Here is a 22171-nt window from a genome sequence, read left to right as displayed (position 1 = left end):
TGGGGCAGGAAATAATGTTAATTAGAGATTTATGGGTTTCTGACAAGAAAAAAAGATGCTATAAGACATCTTGGCTAAAGTGCTGGTAGGCTTTTGATAGTGAGGGTATAGGGTATAAAATATCTGGCACTTGGTTAGCTTTTAGAATTGAAGAAGCCTCTTGGATGAGAAGTGAAATATTGTAAAGCACTTAAGACTACCTTGACATGGAGGACTGAGATTCTTCTGGCACCTTGAAGATGAATTAAAAAGGTATTTTTTATTACTTTTTCCATGTATGGAGCTTGATTTGTATCCAGATTATTATATTAATCCTTTTGTTTTGCATGAAATTTGGAAGTTGTGCCAAATATCTGATTATAGTTCACTAACCTTCCCAGAACTGTACAGTAAAAGCTTAGGTAAAAACTGGTTGTCATAGTTACTCGTGTTATTTCTTCTGTTATGACAGTTACCTCATCACTGCTTTATCTTTCTCTCCACTCTTTATCACAATCATTTCTATTTCAGGAAGTTGTGTATGGTATCCGGTAGTTTGTAGACACTCTTGCAAAGACATGAGCACTCCCTGGAAACACTCCCCTGTCCCACTGAAACTAGTAAAAGAAACCCTCCAAAATTCCCAAAACAGTCCCATCATACAACAGTATTAAGTCATATGCTTGCTTAGCGCATATCCAAAAATACATCATTTGCACACCGACTTTTATGACAATCTCCCGTGTTCCCAAGGTGAAAGGAAACACTTCATTCCTTCCATGTGTCACTTCCTGCTCAGCAGAAAATTCCCACTGGTGGGACTGGAGTTTCCAACAAAGCCAGTTGGTCAAGGAGTTCATGAATGAAAAGGAAAATGTTCAATTTCAAAAGGCCTGAAGGATGCCATCACTGGATTTGGTGAACTTAACTGGGTTAAAGTTATAGCGCTTCTTTTGAAACATTCTTAGTTAACTGAGGCATGTGGTGATTTTTCTTTCTTTTTTTTTTATTACAATATGTGAGCCTAAGTGTTCTTCTTTGGTTTCATTTTTCACCCCAAAACATACTGCTTCAGCATAAAATATGCTGCAAGTTAAGTGTCATGCTGTAAGGTAGGTTTTGAATGATGGATTCACTGCTTCAAGCCTTAAGCAACACAATCTGAAACAGTGACTTTCAGCTTGCTGTCCACACTAGCTCAAGCATCACGTCACAGAAGCTGGATCTGTCAGGACAGAAAGAGTGGTATATACACTGTTTCTAAAGTATCTTGTGAACAATCAGCAATGTCACGTGGGCAAACTGAATCAGAATACAGAAAGAAGGAAACAAAGAAAGAGTGAGTTCTTTATGTGACTCTAGGGAGTGGATGTTTCCTCTTGTAAAGCACAGAAGGTTCCACCTGAGCGTGACAATAACGTGGCCCTCACTTGGAGGTTTCCAGCTGTCCGCGTTTACTTCATAAAATGAGATGCCAGAGAACATTTTTAGACTTCAGTAAGGAAGAAAAGAAGGACTGGAAAAGATGTAAAGAGAGATGGAGAGAAGAGATAAACAGAGAGAAAAAGCATGAGGAAGACAGATTTGCCGCTCTCATATTACCCTCACGCAAAGCCCTCCTGTCATTCATGTCTGTGTTTGTAGAAATTCCTGTAGCTGTTGGTTCCTCTCACTCCAACTTCGTATTTTCTTATTTTAATCATAGCAAGACCTGAGCTAATAGCCACACTGTTAAAAGGTTGCCACAGAGTTCTACCTGTGGTGCTGAAAACATGAAATTTGATCTGTCTATGAATTTAAATGTACAACAAGCCACAATCTCTGGTTAGTTTTTCAGATATACAAAATAACAGAATGTAGACACAAGGACAATATGGACCTAATGCTTTTCTAAGATATCTTAAAGCCTCAGGTGGTAGAGCAGGTCATCCACTGATCGGAAGGTTGGTGGTTCGATTCCTGGCTTCCCCTAGTCTACATGCCAAATATCCTTGGGCAAGATACTAACCCCAAATTGCTCTCCGATGCATCCATCGGAGTATGAATGTGTGTGAATGTTAGCTATGAAGCACTTAGAAAGATGTGCTGTGTGAATGGGTGAATGCACAAGTTGTGTAAAGCGCTTTGAGTGCTCAGATGAGTAGAAAAGCGCTATATAAGAACTAGAGATGGACCGATCCGATATTACGTATCGGTATCGGTCCGATACTGACCTAAATTACTGGATCGGATATCGGAGAAAAATAAAAAATGTAATCCGATCCATTAAATATCACGAAAGCACCTCGCAAAACTTGCAACATGCCGTAACTCACCTCAGAACGTTAGCAGTCGGAGCAGTATGCATCACGTGATAGAGCAGCTGTGGCATGCCGGACCTGTCGGTGGTCTGGATAGCATGTGGAGCTTCGCTAGCAACCTGGCATTTCATCTCCGACAAAGTTATCCCCGAGAGAAGTAAAGCAAGTGTGTAAGTCCATCTCTGAATGTTTGTAAAGCATTCCCACGTTAAGCTTAACAAGCGACTGCCTCTCGCTCTCCGGCTGCTACTTCAATCGTGAAACTGCTTAAATGATCAGCTGATCGGCTTTTCTGTCGCGAGTCCGTCTCTCTTGTTTGTTTTTGGCCCACTTTGCACCAGAAAGAGGAAACCAGCGGCTGAACAACAGCAGAACGTTTAAGCTTGATAAGCTGTTGTTAGAATTTATTTAATATTTCTTTCTACACCAGGATCTTTTTCTACGTAGCTGACGGCTGTAACTGTGCAGGGGCGGATCTAGCAAAGTTTAGCCAGGGGGGCCGATAGGGCATGAACAGGGAAAAGGGGGCACAAAGACATACTTTTCTTTCTTATTCTCATTTAAAATGTCGAGCTTTTAATAAATAATTATCTGACACCCAAAGTTTTAATTTGATGTAAAATGAATAGAAGTCAATTACTGTATATAGTGACTATTAAGTCTAATATATACCCTAGTAAGCTATAGTACTTTTTACTTTGGGAAGGTACCATCTGTGCAGTCTGCAATTTTGTTAAAGAAAGATGTTGAATCTATTTAATATTTCTTGAAAAATAATTGATTTCTGTGCATTTTTTTTTTTTTTTTCACACTGCATCAAATTAAGGTTGATTACGTCGATTAAGCATCATGAGGTGGCGCGTGAGGGGTGGTTCCTTATTTTTTATTTATTTATGTTTGTTGTTGCTGGGAGTTGGAACCCTATTAGTTAGGTTGCTTAATATTTACGCTAAGTACTCTTTAAAATACCAGAATAGGGAGGATGGTGTAGGTCTAAGTTTATTAGATTGATCAGTATTGCTGAACTATGAAATATTTTTTTTGTATACAGGTATAACAGAATAGCTTTAGTGTAGTTGTTGTTTTAAACTTGAGTATGAACTTGCAGACTTGCAAAATGCAGCAAGATATTTTAAAAAACAGTTTTGTTGATTAAAAAACACTATATCGGATTCATATCGGTATCGGCAGATATCCAAATTTATGATATCGGTATCGGTATCGGACATAAAAAAAGTGGTATCGTGCCATCTCTAATAAGAACCAGTCCATTTACCATTTACCATATTAGGCTGTGCTTTCAAACATCAGCCAACTTTTTCTGAAGCCAGTATGACTTGCTCTGATTCAGCTGGATGACTTCTTTCCTTTGCAGTATCAAGTATTGCAGCATCATTTTTCCATGTGGGAGTTTTCTTTTTGAACTTTTGTATCCTGCATGGGAGTGCTTTGATTCAGTATGGAGTTTTTATTTGGTTAGTTTAAGGCATTAAAACTACTTGCTTGAGTTGAATATAATGGTTTGGATTAAAAGCTATGACACTTTGAGTAGGAGGGTGCGCTCCAACGTGATGTCAGGGAGGTTCTGACTAACACCATACATATAAAACCTTCTGAGTTGCCTTATCTCAGATCTTTCAAGATGGATGGAATTAAAGTGGAAAATTGTTCTTTGGTGACAAATTAAAATCAACAATTAAAATGTTAGAAAAATTAGCGTATCAGTGCAGTTCTAAAGCCTCATTCATGATAGTATGGAGGTGCATGATCACATTTGTGAAAGCACATATGGCATAGGGCAACATGCCCTGCCATTCAGGCAACATCTTCAAGGAAAGACTGCTTATTTGAGCAAGAGAATGCCAAACCAAATTCTGGGTGTATTCCAACAATGTGGCTCATTAGTAAAACAGTCTGGGCGTTTCATTGGCCCGCCTGCAGTCCAGAACGGTCACTCACCGAAAACATTTAACACATTAGGAAATGTAACTGAGAAATTATTTAATTCGGTTTTAGGTTAGACTTACCAAGCAAACCAGCCTTTTGGAAAGTCTATTTCCAATAAACTATCAAAATCCTAGATAAAGAAATTAGAATAGAACCAAAACCCAAGCTGATAAATTGCATCCGTAACTACTGGCTCTTACCCAAAAAAACAACACTTTTTTTGTAATAAACGAGACACTCCATCATGAGGGGGCAGATAGATTTCACTTCGACTCTTTGTATGCCTGTCCCACCCTTTTAAGCACGGATATGCTGCCACAACAAGGGCTGAGACAGATCAATCGCAACTCCATAAATACAACAACACAATACTTGACGAATGGACATCTCTCACATATCCGAAGCACAATATTCCCATTGTCTGTCTGCCTCAGTCCCACAATATCCATACTCACAGCTTATGTGCGCACACACTCACACACCTCCTGTTTCCTCCATGCTCAGAAACCTGCTAGCCTGCCAGCAATGGAAAACTTGGAAAAGATCATCTGCTAGAGTTCATCATGCCTTGAATGTCCTTTTGGCAGCTCATACATTTGGAGAACAATCAAGATACTATTTCAAAACTATTCCAGTGAACAGTGGGATGCATTATCTCATTTATAATCATGTGAATGATAGCACACATGCAATTTCAAGATTGATTGTTGTGCCTGTTTCCATGGATTCTGTCACTGAGGAGAATTGCGTCTCACACCCAGGAAACTGTACTTCAAAGTCATGATGCAGTTATAGCCATCGCTCTGGTTGGCAGCATGACAAATTCAACGAGAAACCTGACCGCATCCCACCTCATGTGAATTCAAATCTTAAGAAATGCATGTGACTTGTGCTTGGGGAAATCCACTGTAAACAGTGGTTACCTGTGAGTCGGGCTCCATGTAAGGGCTTGTCTTGCCATCTTCACTAACTGTTGGTGACCACACTCCGTCTCCCGATCCTGATCTGAAAGACAATACCCATGAGAGAGAGAAAAAAAGAGAGTCTCAGATAAATCCAATGCCATCTGACACCCAAGCTGAAGCAATGATTTCTGCTGAGAGTATGGATTTTTCTTTGCTGACATCTTTTTATTTTTCCCCCCAAGGAACCTATAAAGTATTTGTGAATGTCTGAAAATGAACCCAGAAAAATGAAAGTAGCCTGTATGCTCTAATCGTTTTAGAACTGATGTAAACTGGGAAAGATGTCAGCTTTAGGATCACGCAAAATCCCATAACTGTTACTGAATATTAGCAGTGCAAGATGCCTCTGTGCCAAAACACTCACAGTACTCAAGGTAAAGTCTGGGCATGAACATGCATGTATATGTGGATTTTTATGTATAGTTGGCAGCTTTCACATTTTTAATGGGATGAAGCTACTTTCCTCCCACTGATACCAAGATAATGTCATCATCATTATATCATAAATCCACTGTTTGAACTATCACTAGAAGAGCACATTGTATCTTGGGCTGTGGATTTGTCATAAGTAGCGATAGCTGAATTACTGGAATCTGAGGCTTACCCCTCTCATGTTTAGATTGTCAGTAATTGACTCCAGTTGCATATTCTTACATAAAAGTAAAAGGACTTACAGTCTGACAGCAATGATAAAACACATTACTTATAGCATTGCTGAATGAGCCTCTATGAAAGCACACGGTAAGCAGGGGCACAGAGCAATTTTTCTTTTTTTGAAAGACCCAAAATAAAATACCCTGGTGAAAATAAGGGCGTGTAACTTATCTTTCCAGCTGATAAACTGGTGCTATTCATTTCCAACGGCATTAGTAATGGTTCACTAGGAATGCTATTTAACTTTCAAGTTTCACATTCAACTAGAGGAAGTTTTCCGGTCACATAAAAGAATCAAGGGGAATGCTTTGGTTCATCTGGCTTTTGTTGCTATAGTGTTGGCCGTCAAGTGGGAAAACACCCGGACATGACGCTGAAGGACAGCAGTGTGTGTGTGTGTGCTTTTCTTCACTTTCCTATTCATCTGCAAAGACATAAAAACCATTAACAGAAGTAGTGCGAGTGCATGAATGCATTGTTGACCCCCACATGGGGGAGGGTTGACGTCTAAAGAGGTGAGGTCATTGGGCTGGCAGCTGGCACATCAATGTATGAGCTGAGCCAGTGCTTCAGATATGAACCATGGAGGTGTTGCTATCAAGGACGCTCTTATAAGGCGCCGAGTGTCTGCAGATGGACAAGCGCTACTGCGTAGGATGAACCCTGCACCCCCCTCCTCCGCCAATTCCTCCACGTTTCAGAAATTGAAAGCCTTCATGTATCCAGAATGTTTGGTTGCGATGGCTACCATACAAACACCCTATTGAAAGGAGTTCAGTCTGAAGTGGCCCATTTAAATTGGTATTTGGTGAAAACCAAAGACAAGGAATTTACCGAACATCCATCTTAACAGTTTTGAATGCAGAGGCGTAAGTGGAAAGTATGAGAGGCAGACAGTGGTCATTATACTAGGAGGTCACTCTGAAGAGGGATGTCAAAATCATGTAACCATCTAGTTAAAAAATATGCACTGCACTTGAAACAAAACTGTGCCACAGCTGTCGTTTTGTCGTCTGGAAACAATTTTGGCAATGTCAAATGCAACATAATGTATGTTATGTAATATAAAAAAAAAATAGCCACACAATCTGTTGCAAACAAGTGTGATGTGATGAGGACACCCAGATTACCCAGGGCCATGAGGATCCTACATCCAAAAAACTTCTGCTAAACATTCATTAATTAGTCGATTGTCTCTCTAACTCTCCACTTGATTGTGCGCATGCGTCTGTCTGATCCAGGCCTGGATAGTAAAATGTGTCTGGAAATATTCTTTGAAATAAACTCATCGTCACAACAGCACCATGATGTCAAAGCATAGGGGTGAATACTCCTACCTCTAATATATCAACTTCAATACAAAGGCAAAGAATTTTTAGATCCCATGGATTTATTTTCATAGGATTAGAATTTAAAAAGAAAACATGAAACCCATGAAATCCCCCTAAAAATGAAGATTTAGATGTTAGATAAAAATTCATGATAAAAAGAGATAAAAGTGAAAGAGAAAAAAAAATGAAAGAAAGGCAGAAATGGAAACACACAGAAACCAGAAAAAAAAAAAAAAAAAAAAAAAGTCATCACAATGATTTTCCTATTCTTTCCTATGATCATATTTTCCCTTGCCTGACCTCCCCCTGCCAGGTTTAATTTCCTGATTGGAGAGATCTGGATCTTGGAACAGCAGATGAGTTTACTTTGGCTGCACATGACCACAATGTTCAAAAAGGAGCATGGGGCAGACGGCTGCAAACCCTCAAATTAAGACAAGGCTGATAACTGATCATTTCAGGGTTCACTTAGAGTCTTACTCCATTATCAAAGCCATCTGAAAAAGGACAATTTTAAGTTGTTTTGGTCATCACTGGACCTGCCCGTATGTCCTTTTTCTGTGCAAGGACTTAAGTGGGGGTTGTTTCTGTAGCATTTAAGACGAGGCAATAACTGTCTAAAGTGCAGCTTTAGAGGTCTCATTGGCAGATCTCAAAGGGACACTTCAAAAAAATCTCCATCTGTGCGCCGACAAGATCAATGGAAGAGAGGGAAAGGGAGGAACAATCGTCCCTTCGACCTCTTGTGCAACACAGTCTCCCAAACTCCACTGATGTTACAGTTGTAACCACAAAAAAGGAGACCTTTGGAGAGTGTGAGAGGAATGAGGAGATGAAGAAACAGGAGAAAACAGCCCTGGTAGTGGAGGGGTGTAGACAAGTTGGTTCCTTTGGAGGTTTCTTTTTGTTTTTGTCCCTGCTGGAGTCCTGTGCTTCTTTGGTCCCATGCAGCCTTGTGCATAATTCTTCATCTGTGAATCACGGGTCATTAAGTCAAAGTGAGAAGCAAGAGGCAAATTCTACACCAAAGGGACCTCACTCTCTGTCTTTTCTCTGCCTGATTTCTCTGTTTGAATTCAAATACTCTTTCTTGTTTTGGTTTTACTCTTCAGATCATGATCAGAATTACATATATATACACATCTAATTGCATCTGTAGGGCTGAGATATGCACTCATACTACATGCGTTACCCATCTTATTCCCCTAATCATAGCCTTATATGACACCATTGCATGTCTAACCACATCCAAAAGCATCAAAGCATGAGTGGAAGTCATTGATGGTGCATGTCTAGTGTGCCTGTAAGCTTTTAAAAACCCAGTAAGTGAATCCTGGACCTATTTAATCAACCATCACTCGCTACAACTCTTTTTCTGACAAGTGTATGCGAACCAAAGTATTGACAAGATTTAAAAAAAAAAAAAAACCCTTTGTAACTTGGCCCTGGAATTTTCTGCAGCTATGTCAATAAAAAGAAGATCAACATAATGTATTTATGATTCTCTGTATAAAGTATTTTCTCAGTAACCAGGATATTTTTCTTTCAGCTGGTGCTGCAACTTTTCTGTCACAAGTGAAACTGAATTGACCACAATTGTTGGAAGTGGAAGCCAAACCCCAGAGATGAACGAGCTGAAACTATATACACATTTGGAAATGCTGCTTTTATGTTATTTGGAAGAACTGACTTTTAAAGGTCTAAACCATCAGTGGTGCAACTTTTCTTTGCACCCGGACCCATTTCTAACACTGACAGTTCAAAATAAGTGCAACAGGCCATATATATTTCAGATGTTTTACAATAGCAAAACAAGAATTACACGTGCAGCCCAGGAATCATGACTCATTTTTCAGCACATTTAACTTGCCATCCCAGCATGACTCTTTCCGAATAGCCTGACCAATAGTGGAAAACACAAATCCCAACCACCATCATCTGTCTCCCAGGCATCTGAAGAGAAAGTGTTCTCTCCAATAAGCTCTGGCAAAAAGAGGGAAACTGCAGGGAGAAGGCGGCTCCGTGGAAGCGACAGAGAAGGAAAAACCAAAGTGAAGAAATAAAAAGAAAAGTGGTTTAGTTGAATGGGATTTAGGTTTGGAGAGGGAGATAACAGCATGGTAACAAGAGGTCATGGACAAGGATGGTAAGACGTGGAGAGGTTAGAAGAAGAATGAGCATGATTTTCTCATGCTCATTTTTCCAGGAGAAGCTTTCTTCCACAGCTGGTTCATGTATTCGCAGATTCTATTTATGTCTGGTCAAAGCAGACATGACAAACTCCAAAATGGGCCTCATGAGTCAGCCAGGTCCTCTGACGTTACATGAACTTGGACACTGCGTGTCTGTGGAGGCGATATAAGCCATTTTTCCTCTACCCTGAGATGACACGACTCCATATGAACACAAGGAACTGAGAAAAACTTGCAAGGGTGTTTTGCCTCACAGCAGAGCGTTGACAGGCCTGCTGGAAAATGGAAAGCTGTGTGTAAGTGTTGACCTCGAATTACCTTCCTTGCTTCCTCGTCCACGTATTACCTTTTTTTAAATTCCTAATTTTCCCTCTGTTCTTTTTTCTTCTCACCACTTTGTCCACTTCATTCAATCTCAATAATCTTTCCTCCTGTTTAACTGATAGTTCTTCCAATATGATGCCAGAAATACACACAAGAGCACACATTCATTTTAGGCTACATTCCAATGCAGTGTAATTCTTTTCTTCAGTGGGTAGATGGCTCAAAACATCTCAGTAAAATATTGCAGTGATGTAATAAATGTGGACACATCCAGAATATGGGAGGTGAATGAAAGTTTCGATAAGTATGAAAATTATGTAAAACATCCGCTTGCTACAGCCTTCATGGCAATCATCTTGATGCAGCTCGACAACAGTGAGAGATTTGTCTGAGCCGGTGCTTTCCACCACCATCCAGGCAAAGTAAGGTCTGGGTTTAAATCTGCCACTTTAAAACATTAATCTTGTATGCTCGAAAGTTACACTTAACCAGTAGCCATTTTAAGGAGTCTCTTACAAGAATTCTTTAAGAATGAGAAACTAAGTAACTAGTACCATGAACCAAGTGCATATTTATGACATGAGCAGGTTTGACCAAACTGTAGTACTTGACACCCTTGGAATATACAGACAAGCAGCCACAAGTGAAACTCTTTTGAAATTAATTTTTACACATATGTTAAAATCTACATAAAATTTTGTTTTTTAAGAACACATCCTTTCTAAGAGAACAGAGCTGCAGCACCCACTTGCTGTATGAAGAGAAAATAATGTAGACTATGCCAGTAAAACCACAGTGAAGCACGGTTAAACCTGTTAACATGCAAGAGTTGATGGTTTAGCCCAAAGTAACTGATAAATATATCAGTGCTGAAAGGCTAAAACACAACTAAGCTATAAAATTTGCATGGCTTGCTTTTATTTGTCAAGATTTTCAACTGAAACCCCCCTTCAAGTTGGATTTCCAACTTGGAAAGTCGGAGTAACCTCAGCAATCCTGTCTTAACAATCGAAAGTGGCAGCTGTGAACGGAAATCATCACAAAACCGTCAAACTTTTCATCAGTATTGCCAGTATTGCATATTTGTGATTCGCTAAACAAGCTATATGCAATGCACTGACCAGGTTCTAGCCATGAACATGCTACATTTGTGTGCAAAAAAACCATTGTGCTGTATTGCTAGTGATATATGAATGGTTCTACCTTGCCAAGAAGGAAAACTCACCCTGCTTTTTTCCGCTTTTCTGAGTCTTATTACTCTAACAAGCTCAACTCAGAAGTAATGCCACTCCCAACTCATTTGACTTCCGAGGTAAATGCAAAAGCATTAGTTGACATTAAGAATTACATGATAATGACACTAAATGAAATCAGGAGATGTCCAAGGTTACCTGTAGCACATTTAGTTATACTTAAGGGAAACTTAGATAGATAGCTAGATAGATATATCTATCAAATTACTATCTGCATTAAAAGTAGATATTAATCAAGATAAAAGCACAAATTCAAACATTTAATTTACCACAAACTGTAAAGAAATTCTGCACAACCAGAGCTTCTAATCTCTTTTCTATAATCACCCTTTAAATCTTATTTAGCTTTTCTGAGTCCCCAGAGGCACCTACCAAGAAACTCCCTGAAGCTGAGTGCTTTTAAAAAGGCTCCATAATAGAAATTGTGATAAATGGGGGTTAAGAAAGTTATAAACGTGAACACATTAGAAGGAAACGTTCTTGTGTTACACGAGACCTCAAGCTCAGATGCGCGCAGCGTACTGTAATTTTGGTTCACAGCAGACGTGTAGACTCATACATTTGTCCATCGGCAGCAGCACAAAATTACAGGTCTCCTGTTTCTCGTGACTGTTTGGAGTATTTTATGGAGAAGTCTTTTAATGAGGGCTAAGAATTGCTGTCCTCTAAAAAATATTATTTTCTAGTGAGTCAGCATGGGTTCTTTGAGTCACTCCCATTTGCAGCTATTGACTCCAAAATGAATGGTTACAATTAAATAATCCCTAGTTATTTCTGTAGCCCACAACTGAGGAGTGTTTCCAATAAACAGAAAAGGTCCATATTTCAAATCTCTTGCAATAAATGACAGACATCTTTTACATATGAACATTACACCCCCATTGAAGGATACATTTTGACTAACCACTTTGACCTTCTTCACCAGCCAGAAAACAGGCTACCATGTGGCTGATTTTTATAGCTCACTAAATCTGGGAATTTTTTCAGTCCAATATTTGTGATTTGTTCTGTATTGTTTACTTTGATTGGTTTCTTAGTAGTTTTGGCAAAATCTCTCATTTTTGCCTGTTGATTTTTTTGGTTTATTTTTTTAAAGGCATGGCTATTTTGTTTGTTGCCATAGTGACAGATGCTGCTTATTAACATGACGCCTTTTACAAAATTTTTCATGGGAAACAGTGGTGATGCACAAGCTCAGCACACATGAATAATTCATGCAATTATAGGTCTACTTTGAGGGAAATGAATAACGTAATAATAATCAGCTACCTCTCCAATGAGCCCCTCATCTTGTATTGAAACTGCAGCTTCATGAAGCAGTTGAATGATATTGTGGACCACCACGAGAGCCACCTTTTTAACCTACCAGTAGAGAAATGCATGGTGGGAAATGACAGCTTTCAGATAAAGATAAAAATAAAGAAAAAGAAAAAAAAAGAATTGCCAACTAAATAACTGATTGCAGTGTCATTCTCTCAGATGAAAAGAACAAAAGAAAAAAAATCGGAAGTATAATTCTGGTTTTAGGTTCTCTGAGCTAAACTGCGTTTAAACTGCGTTTACCAGAAATACATGAAGCAAAAAGTACTGGTTGTCAAACAGCATCCTTGGAAGCGTAGAGGCAGTTCTCTCTTGTTCTCACTGATTCACTGCTCTTCTTTTTGGCTTTAACCTCCAAGCTTATTGTTGCATCGTCTCTTTCTGTTTTTCAAATTCTCACTATCTTTTCCAGCAATCTTAACTTTTAACACCGCTTCTCGTCTCTTATCAAGTCCCTATCTCACAATCCTAAACTTTCACATGATTTTTTACAGTATTTGTTCTTCTGCTGGAACCCCTAATGCCTCCACTTCACCAGCAGCTCATTTCAGCTCTGTGCACCGCAGCCAAGGGTGCATGCCTATCTCTCATACTTGCTTTGCCCTCCTCCTGTTCACCAAAGTGCAGCTTACATTGTAATTATTTAACCAATAACAGCACAAAGGTCACATTCCAGCAGCTAGTCTCGTCCAGCCTCTTATTATATTGCTCTGAGTCCAAATGCTATCTTATCAGTTCAAAGGGGTATTAAGGAGGAATGATGAGCAAACATGGCTGTATCTTGTGGTTCACTTGTGGGTTTAGTTTAAAAGTAAGTTAGTTAAAAACAGTCAAACAAAAAAAAAAAAAAAAATCTTGTCGCTCAAACCTTTTGCTTTTATAATAGATCTACAAAACTAAACTGAATTTAAGTTAAATTGATTCTGATACTCTTAAAACGACAATGCGACACATTCATTTCAAATAATTTTAACCTCAATCCAACCCATTACAATGTTTAAGCACTACACCTATTTAAATTATGGCTAAATGCATTCTACAAAACATTGGGAATGTGTACAAAAAAAAAAAAAAAAAAAAAAATTCTCTTATTTACTGCCACAAAAAAATGACACCTAAAATTTGATAGCCACTGTAAACATCCTGTAGCTGGGCCAATGTGGTAAAACAAACAGAAAAAAGAAGGAGCATGAGGCAAAGATTCAACTAATAGAATCTATTCTTCCTTATGCTGGGTCTCAGTCATCACTCTCAAATGCTCCTGCTGTTTATCAAGCTAAATGACTAAATTACTTCTTACTTCCTTAATTTGTTAAACACGTTTGGCTACTTTAGGGCAAGTTTAAGCTGAATTTAGGAACATTAGGGTGCCAGTAAAACAGCGAGAGTGGCCTGTTTTTGCTCCCACACCTACAGATGATCTCTGTTAGTCTTTGTGCAGTATGCTATTTCATGTATCCTCAAATAAATTTACAATCCCTTTGTGGACAAACCACTTAACGCTCAGTTGCTCAGCTTGATATATGGGTAGATGGTTCCTACTACAGGCTGTGGGGGTGGAGGAGGAGTTGTTATGCTAGAGTGGATACTGTAAAACACAAATACAGAAACAGAACAAAAAAAATCTGAATTTAGAGTTCCTTTGTGTCTTTTTTGATCTGATGAGTCTTACTACTTCAGAAATAATTCTTGTTCACACTCCAATCTGCGAGTAACCATCATGTTTCTAACCAGACAAAGGGAAAGAGAGGGAGAGAGACTGCGTTGTCTTCTGCCCTAAAAGGAGAACGCTGAAGCACCAGTTGGCAGTTGTCACTTGTAACTGAGGCTGAAACCACACAGTGTTCTCCATCTGAGGGGATGGGATTTAGAGATTGCCAAATTCGCTCTGCACTTTCCAGTACTCTGGCAACCCAAAGCAACCATCTAACAGAAATGTGGGAAGTGACTGACATTTCAGATTTTCCTTGGTTTTAACCTCCAACCACCCCTGACCTACCCGTCTCCCACCCCACTCCTTCATTAAATGTTTAGATGGATGATCTTTTTTCTGCTATGTTGACAGAAACTTGTTGTTCCTGACCTTCACTTGAGGTCAGTTCATACATCTTCACATACCAGGTCGAAAACGATGATCATTTTCCAACTCATGAAGCGCACCAATGCACAATATCGACCCGGGAATACCATTTGACTACAGTTTGACTCACTGTATGTACAAGCCTCATTGATTTTGACAGCGCTTTGTAGGTGAAGTGACTCGATCATTTTAACTCTTGTAAACTCGTCACTTGTCACTGTAACTCGACGGTGCCAGGCAGAACAGACGAATCACCAACATGTTTTTCTGGATGAGAGGCAATAAATGACCCGAGTCATACAAAAAAAAAAAAAAAAAAAAATCTGTCAAGGTTTTCAACTCAATTTTCTTAATGAGCCTCAGAGCAAAACTCATAAGCTGACGACTGATTAGAAAGCTCAGCATTTCCTGATATCCAATTATTCTGAACCTTAAAATTTCAGTGAGGTCACCCTTCATGGAAAATATGGTTAATCTACAGTGTGTCACATGAATACAACTCACAGATGCCACACAGCTAGCTGGCTAATAGTAAACTACTATTCAGCTGGTACAACAGCTGTGTACATAGTGTTTCTTCAAAGATTCGCTTTCTTTTCTTTTCTGCAATGTTTTGCGGCGCTAAATATAACCATTCCCTCAACTGAAAGAGTGTGATTACAGGTCAATTTATGGTTTAAACACACCAGTTTTCCAGTGAGGGTAGTCTCATGTTTCCATACCTGCTGATGCTGAGCGTAAGCTGCTGAGTGCAGGTTTTGATCTTGTTCTGAGCCTCCATGTGAGTCATGTGTTCTGTCGCGTCACCGTTGATAGCCAGAATGGTGTCGCCTGGACACAGGTCACCTTGGGCTGCCTTGCTGCCAGGTGTCACCTAACAATATTCACACATACCGGATATGCACAGACACACACAACAATCCAAGCACACCCAAGAAAAGAAAAGAGAAAATAAAGAGCCATTATAAGTGGTTTCAAAATGTTGGTGAGAAAAAGAGAATTAGCCTGGGAGCGTCATCACAGAGAAGCCAGTCTTTGATTTATGTCACAGCACCTGGGGCAGCACTCCAGGTTTACACTGTCAAAAGCCTTCAACAATGACCCAGGTGAATCGTCTTCTCACTTTTAAAGGTGGTGAAATACCTGGAAGGAAGGGTAACACTTTATATACCCGGTCTTTTCAAATTCAGTAAATCCATATCAGGGGTTTTCATCAGAAAAGTTGCTAAGCCGTGTGTGTGGGTTGGGGGAATTTAATGAACTCCAGTTATGTAGCACCATCCATGCAATATAACCATCTATGTGCACAAGATGAAACAAATGGCTAAGAGTATTTGATTTGGTTCTTTATTCCCCCTCTTTTCATATGTGTAGAATGGTTAAACAGCAGGCCAATAAGCAGATAATTCGGTGTATGCTACATTAACTAACCTAATGGTTGTAGCTTTTGCCAAAAAAAAAAAAAAAAAAAAAAAAAAAAAAAAGAAATTTCCAATACCTCACTGAGGCTATGCATGTGTAATTTTATAATCAGCTCAAGTTGAAACAGTGAAGTTTCAAGTCTGGGGAGTATGTTACTTTTGAACCAGGCATGCACATGAACCTTGAACAACAATGTATCTGTGTAATGTTAGACTCGTTTCCAGGCATCTGTGCAATAAGTTCTTTATATAATTAATGCATTTCCTTTTGTCTTTTTTATTTCTGCACAGCATGTCCCCACCTCTTTAATGTGGATTTTCTTTCAAGAGTTAGAGAGAGCAGGTTCTTCTCTGTGATCTCTCTTTCCGAAAAACTCTCCTGGCCAGTGGATATTTGAGCCCCAACGGAGAGTAAGGGGGAGGGCAGTCACATGTGATATCAATTTTGCATTATTACACATACACAAACATGTGCCTCTGACTGATCATATGGTTTTGTCTGACATTAATAAGAAGAAACTGCAGCTTATTTCCTCCGCAGTAAAACAAGTCGCTGTCATCTGGCAGGCTGCAGAGCAAAAAAAGTCTTTTATAGCAGTGAAACAAAAATCATGATGCTAAGTGAACAGTTGTCATCATGTCTCTAGTCTTTTTTGCATGTGTAATGTGCTGTGAACAGTGACCTGCATGGCTATTAGTTTGTCTGTATTTTCCCAGCCATTAAATGTGAGATTCCTGCAGCTCGATGATGATTTGTGTAGTTGCACCATTTTGGGGGGAATATTAAGCAATAATATGTTACATTTTTATATCATCTGGACTTGCTTTTTCCAGTTGGTCACAAGGGCTGTACTCAACCAATCAAAATCTTGGTTGACTGAAATCATTATTTCTCTTAAACCAAAAGATTGGTCCCTGGGGTGGTGGGGGGGTGGAGAAATGGTCTGTTTCCTCTAAATTAACTAAAAGAAAAAAGCTACAGCGCATGACTGCACACTAGCCTGCTAGCCCTATTATCCTAAAGAAATTATGAGGCAACCTAAAAAGCAGAAACCTGCTTTTCATTTATCAGGATAAGAAGATAAGGAAACTGATGGTTTTGGAGAGCATCCTGTTATTACTCCTGTACATCAAGGGTCTGTGACTAATCTTTGTTTCATCATGCGAGCTGGTAAGTGCATCACTCTTTGAGCTCATTCATCTTCATACCAGACTACTCTCTGCCAAACTCCACACCCTCTTATAATGTCTACTGCAATGACAGCTAAACCTTAAGATATACTGTCTCTGGAGGCTGAAAAACCATGATCTAACACATTTTCACAAGCACTTTTCAGTAATCTAATTAAAGCTAAATAAAGATATGATTGGTTGAAAGTCTGGAAAAATAAACAGAATCCAAAGACAGTTGCATGTAAAAGAGAAGCAGACTCACTAACTGGGAGGAGCCTTTCAAGAGCAAAGGCATACAAGTTCACGCTCCACGAAGCACTAATAGCCGAGTCGTGTGGTTCAAATGTGGAATTCCTAATTTACAGCCTCTGACCGCCCAATGTCCCTGACTCAGTTCCGGTAAACTGTGGGGAGTATGAGTAGGTTTGTGTGTTTCGGTGAGTCCCTGGGAAATGCAAACCCACCTAAGCTTGCACTGTTTATAAGCTGCTTCTTGTAGAAGCCTGGCATAAACAACTGAGCAAGTGTAATCTAAGTTCTGTAAATTCAAGATAGATCCTTTCAAAGGAGCAGAGGCACAAACAAAGCTTTTCTTGGAGTTGGAAACATAGTGGATTCTTGTTTGTCAGTGCCTGTTTTCACAGACACTAACTGGAGGTTATAGTTTGCCCCTGTCATTTAGCACAACCTCCCCTGTGAGAATGCATGTCAGATGTCTGTGTGTGTCTTTGCTTTATGTCTGGATTGTGTCAAAGTGGAATGAAGGACATGCAATAGCAACAGAGTAAGATCACCTCAGCGTCAGGCCATGCAGCATAGCGAATTATTCCAATACATTTACTAGTACACCTAAAAACAAATACATATAGTAGTATGCCAAGCACCACAATAGCATGACTATGGAGTGACTAACAGAAAAAGATTCCCATCTGCAAGGAAATGTAAGGATGATGTAGAGCTACACAGTTCACGCATACGCATAATGTGCTATATTAACTCTGTGTGTGATGTAATTACTTAGATCTACAGAGCGTTAAAGTTTACACGATTGCGAAACAGCTTTTAAATAACAAATGGATATTTTGTTTATCTATGTCATATCATTGTGGTCTTTTTACTCACAACAGCATACCACAAGTTAGGTGATCCATTTCCTATTGCTTCATATGTTGGCAAAAATAATAATAAAAAAATGTAACTCAAGGATGAAAAGCATCAATCTCCTCAAAAATGATGTGACTAAATTTGTTGTCAACAATGAAACGGGGTTTCCTGTACAATCTGGAGGGGGAGAAAAGACATTTAAACAAAATGACCTGACTTAGAGGCTTTATATCATTCGGTGTGAATTCAAATCTAACTTTCACCCAGTAAACCTACTTTCCTGTCCCACAGATATCTAAGGATTTAATTAAAAACAACAGCAATCGTGTTGTTTTTCTGGCTGCTAGAGTTTAGTTTCCGTAGATTATGCTAAATGTATCAATTAACGGTCATATAGGCTTTAGAAAGTTGGGTGAAGCCATTAGGAAGTGGAGTGTGTGACATATGGATCAAATGCAGGATATTCACCCAGGAGACTGAGGTTTATATTGCAAGTGAGACCAAAAATCAGTGTTGACATAACATGATCAGGACTTCTTTTTTATTATAATTTTTCCTTTTCTTTCACAGGTTTGTAACTTACAGGCAACAAAACCACTTGGTTACATTTAGAAAGAAACCATAACACTAACCAACTGTTAGAACCTTTCTGGTAGAGAATAATGTCACAGTCACATGAGTTATCTACAATGCTATCATCCTTAAAGGGGAAAGCTGAGCTAAGAAAAAACTGTTATGACCTCAATGGATTACTTTGACATATGTTGCTGCAATGAGGCTAGTGCTAAAACCAAGTCTACAAAAATCTGCATTATCTTAACAAAACCCTTCCTGCGTGGGGCTGTTAATGATGCATGGTTACCCACTACCAATGTTCCCTCTAATTTTTCATGTGTCTGAGCAAACACACAAACTCCCTGAGCGATCCCATGGACCACTGTGAGCGACATCAGACGTGGGCACTGTGGTCACGCCAGCATCTAATACATCCAAGTTACATGGTTTATTAAAATAATCAAATTACAGCATTTACATTTATGTTAGACTACTTTTAATTAACTGCTTTAGCCCACTAACAATGAAAATTTAAAAAAAAAAAAAAAATCTAGTCATTGACCTGTGTAGTATGGTAACACTATTGGAAGTAAAGTCCTGTAGCTCTCTGTCTGCAAAATACAGTATATAATGACCAATGCTGGGCAATTAATTATATAGTTACTTCTTCAAAAAAGTAACTCAGTTTGCCAAACAACAAAGTTTTTTGCAGCTATTTTTTTTTTTAAAAATGCAGCCAACGCATTTTTAAATAAACATTTCAAACTATTTACAGAACAATCAGCTGTTCTGCGTCAAATTTGATGCCACACAAATTATTTGTGCCACTCCAAAAAATAATTTCTGTCCACTATGAGATAAAGGAGAACAACAGCCTGATACCTGCAGGCCTGACAACAGGAGATGTATCACTCCTGTAACATTCAGCAGTCGCCTCATTGTTCTGACACACACAACAAAACTACACTACACACTAACTACACAAGATTTGCGCTAAAAGTCGCAAATCTCTCACATCTCAAAACACCGCCGTCACTCCTAAAACTTCCCCCCGTTTCTTAACAACTAGATGCCACGTTGCCATATCATTTTTTGATTGGTTGACATGGTACTTTTTTGGAGGAAAGGGAGAGGGGGGTGGAGTTTGTTTTTGCTCACAGGCGGAGAGCGCTTTCGAGCCTTTTTTCTTATAAAACGCAGTTTTTACCGTTTATTCCGCAGTAAATATAAACAACGACAGTATTCAGGAAGAAAACCAAACATTGCATTTTTTTTTTTTTTTAAATCACAACTCTGGTTTTACGTGGCCAATCAACACAATTTACTGACGTCAGTTCCGTCTGTCCTGCTCACATCTCCGATGGTTGTACACGTTGTCATTAACGTGGCTTCACTCCACATCAGCCACGCCGCTTTGCTAGTTAAAACACTGGTGTCGGCACATAAGGACGCTGTCATAGCCTGTCAACGACGTTGATTAGCTGCGTATACGAATGTGAATCGCATCATTGGCTGGACTATGGGATAAGGTGGCATCGTTCTAATCCCATACTGGAGCAGCCAGTCACTTACTGACTAACACTGCAAAACAGAATTGTTAAAGTATTCATTTTAATTTCAATGCAGGTTAGATTTTTTTCTTTTGTGCGCAACACAGATTTTCTGTGCGCAGAGACCGTGCCAGCAGTGCGCAATTGCGCACGTGCGCAGCTTAGAGGGAACATTGCCCACTACCCAGGTAGTGAGTGAACTGGAAATACATCAAATTGCTATTTGATTGAATCACAATCAAGTCATCGTATTTTTTTTTCCTCAGTATGTTTTTATTTATCATCTGTAAAGAAGAACTTAGATTTAACCTAAAAAGAGTGGTACGATATATGTCAAGTAGAGAGAAACCTGGCACTTGTTATTGCGGCAAGGTCACTTAAGGTGTTCAAGCATAAGATAGGCAGTCATGATGGCAGGGAAGCATCAACAGTGCATAAAGAAACTTTAGCAACTGGTTATTAGGCAATCCAAACATTCATCCCCATTCCCGTAAGAAGCTACTCCACAAACAGTGACACAGTTAAATGCTAACAGATACAGCGGTTAGCAAATGACAGCCTCATGTCACACAGAGTCATCATGTGGCACGCTGAGGTTTGGTGAGTATGCTGGAGTGCGGTTTCGCTGTGGACGTGTACTCGAGAGAAGCAACGAGGCTGAGAACACAGGAAAGAAAAGAGTAAATGTGTAAATGTTTGATTATGTGTGTTTGCACATTACGCGCTGCATGTGCTGCATCAAAACTCATTCAAGTGTGACATCATCTTCACGATGAAGTAATCTGACAGGTTATACGTTATTTTTGTATTTTGTTTTTTCAAGGTAACACAGGGACTTTAAAATGTCCTTTGGTGTTTGTCTTAGTTCCTGAAAAGTTCCTATTTGCTCTGCAGTGATACTTAAAGCTGCAGTACGCAAAACTGTTTGGAGTGAGTGGGTGTCACAAATAATACCCTTTTATCATATTCTCATTCAAGTTCAGTCTTTGGAAAACTTACTTGGGCCAATCACAAGTCTTTTCAGACCAGGTAGTAGAATAAAGAAGTAGAATAAAGATTCACAGATAATAAGGAGTGGTGGCCTACAGGAACCTACAGGATTACTGATCAGAGAGCTAGTACACAGACAATAGTTTACACAAGACTGCTGTATTGTTCCACCAACTTTTAAAAAGCCGTGTAATTAAGATGTGACTCACAATGAATTACAGCTATTTAAAAACTGCTAAAGCAACAGTTGTTTATTCTGGGAAGTTTCAACCAGAGCTTTCTATCTAAATGTCTCCTCACCTGCAAATCACAAGATCGACACTTAAATGAGAAGAGCCTGTCATTTTCAGATGTTGTACTCGTGTATAAAGTCCACAGAGAGACTTTGAGCTGGGTGGGAGCGCCGAGTTGCACATCTTAGCAACAGAGAGAATAATTTTCTGGCAATGTCTCAGGCCTTTGTTTTCTTGTTGGACCTGAGATAAGAACCATGGTTATGACCTTGAAAACCCAATACATCGCCTGGAGTGTGAGGCTCCAACTGGTTTGTGTTATTCACGCTCAAACAAAGAGGCTCAATCTGCCAAGACCAATAAGCAACACTGAAGTTGATGATTAAAGATGCAAGGTCAGACATAAATGAGAACCCAAGTAAATGGGAGTGCCCTGTTGAAGTAATTACAGTTGCATTCAAGTGCATCTAGAATGGCAGAGATGTTCCAGTCAATCTGATTTGTAATCAGATTAGCAGAATAACTGACTGTTTTGTCTTCTGTTTTTTTTGCACATGTGCTGTGCTTTCCCTGAAATTTCCTTTCACCATGTGATGCTTGAACATGTTGTACAAGATCATGAGACCACCAGAAGATTCTTTTGCAAGTTTCGCAGCAAATATACTGAAACAAACATGTTTTCTGAGAATATGAGCAGTCGCCCAATTCTTTCCCCCTAGAGAACACTTGAAGTCTAACTGCAGCATGGATATCATAATAACAACAATCACTGAAATCCACTTTCATACATCAGATAACCA

At 39.2% G+C, this 22171-nt stretch overlaps 1 protein-coding gene across 1 annotated transcript in view; it reads right to left on the bottom strand.

Moving 5' to 3' along the window:
* Window positions 1-22171, bottom strand: part of pdlim4 (PDZ and LIM domain 4) — a 46763-nt gene that overhangs the window by 20459 nt on the left and 4133 nt on the right. The window contains exons 2-3 of the mRNA XM_004561735.6: window positions 15068-15219; window positions 5150-5231 (exon numbers count right to left, since the gene is read on the bottom strand). Coding sequence (XP_004561792.3) covers window positions 5150-5231; window positions 15068-15219 — 234 coding nt within the window. The remainder of the gene's footprint in view (window positions 1-5149; window positions 5232-15067; window positions 15220-22171) is intronic.

This window comes from Maylandia zebra, linkage group LG10 (genome assembly GCF_041146795.1).
Source record: "Maylandia zebra isolate NMK-2024a linkage group LG10, Mzebra_GT3a, whole genome shotgun sequence".
NCBI classification, from domain to species: domain Eukaryota; kingdom Metazoa; phylum Chordata; class Actinopteri; order Cichliformes; family Cichlidae; genus Maylandia; species Maylandia zebra.
This window is presented reverse-complemented; position numbering and strand designations above follow the sequence as displayed.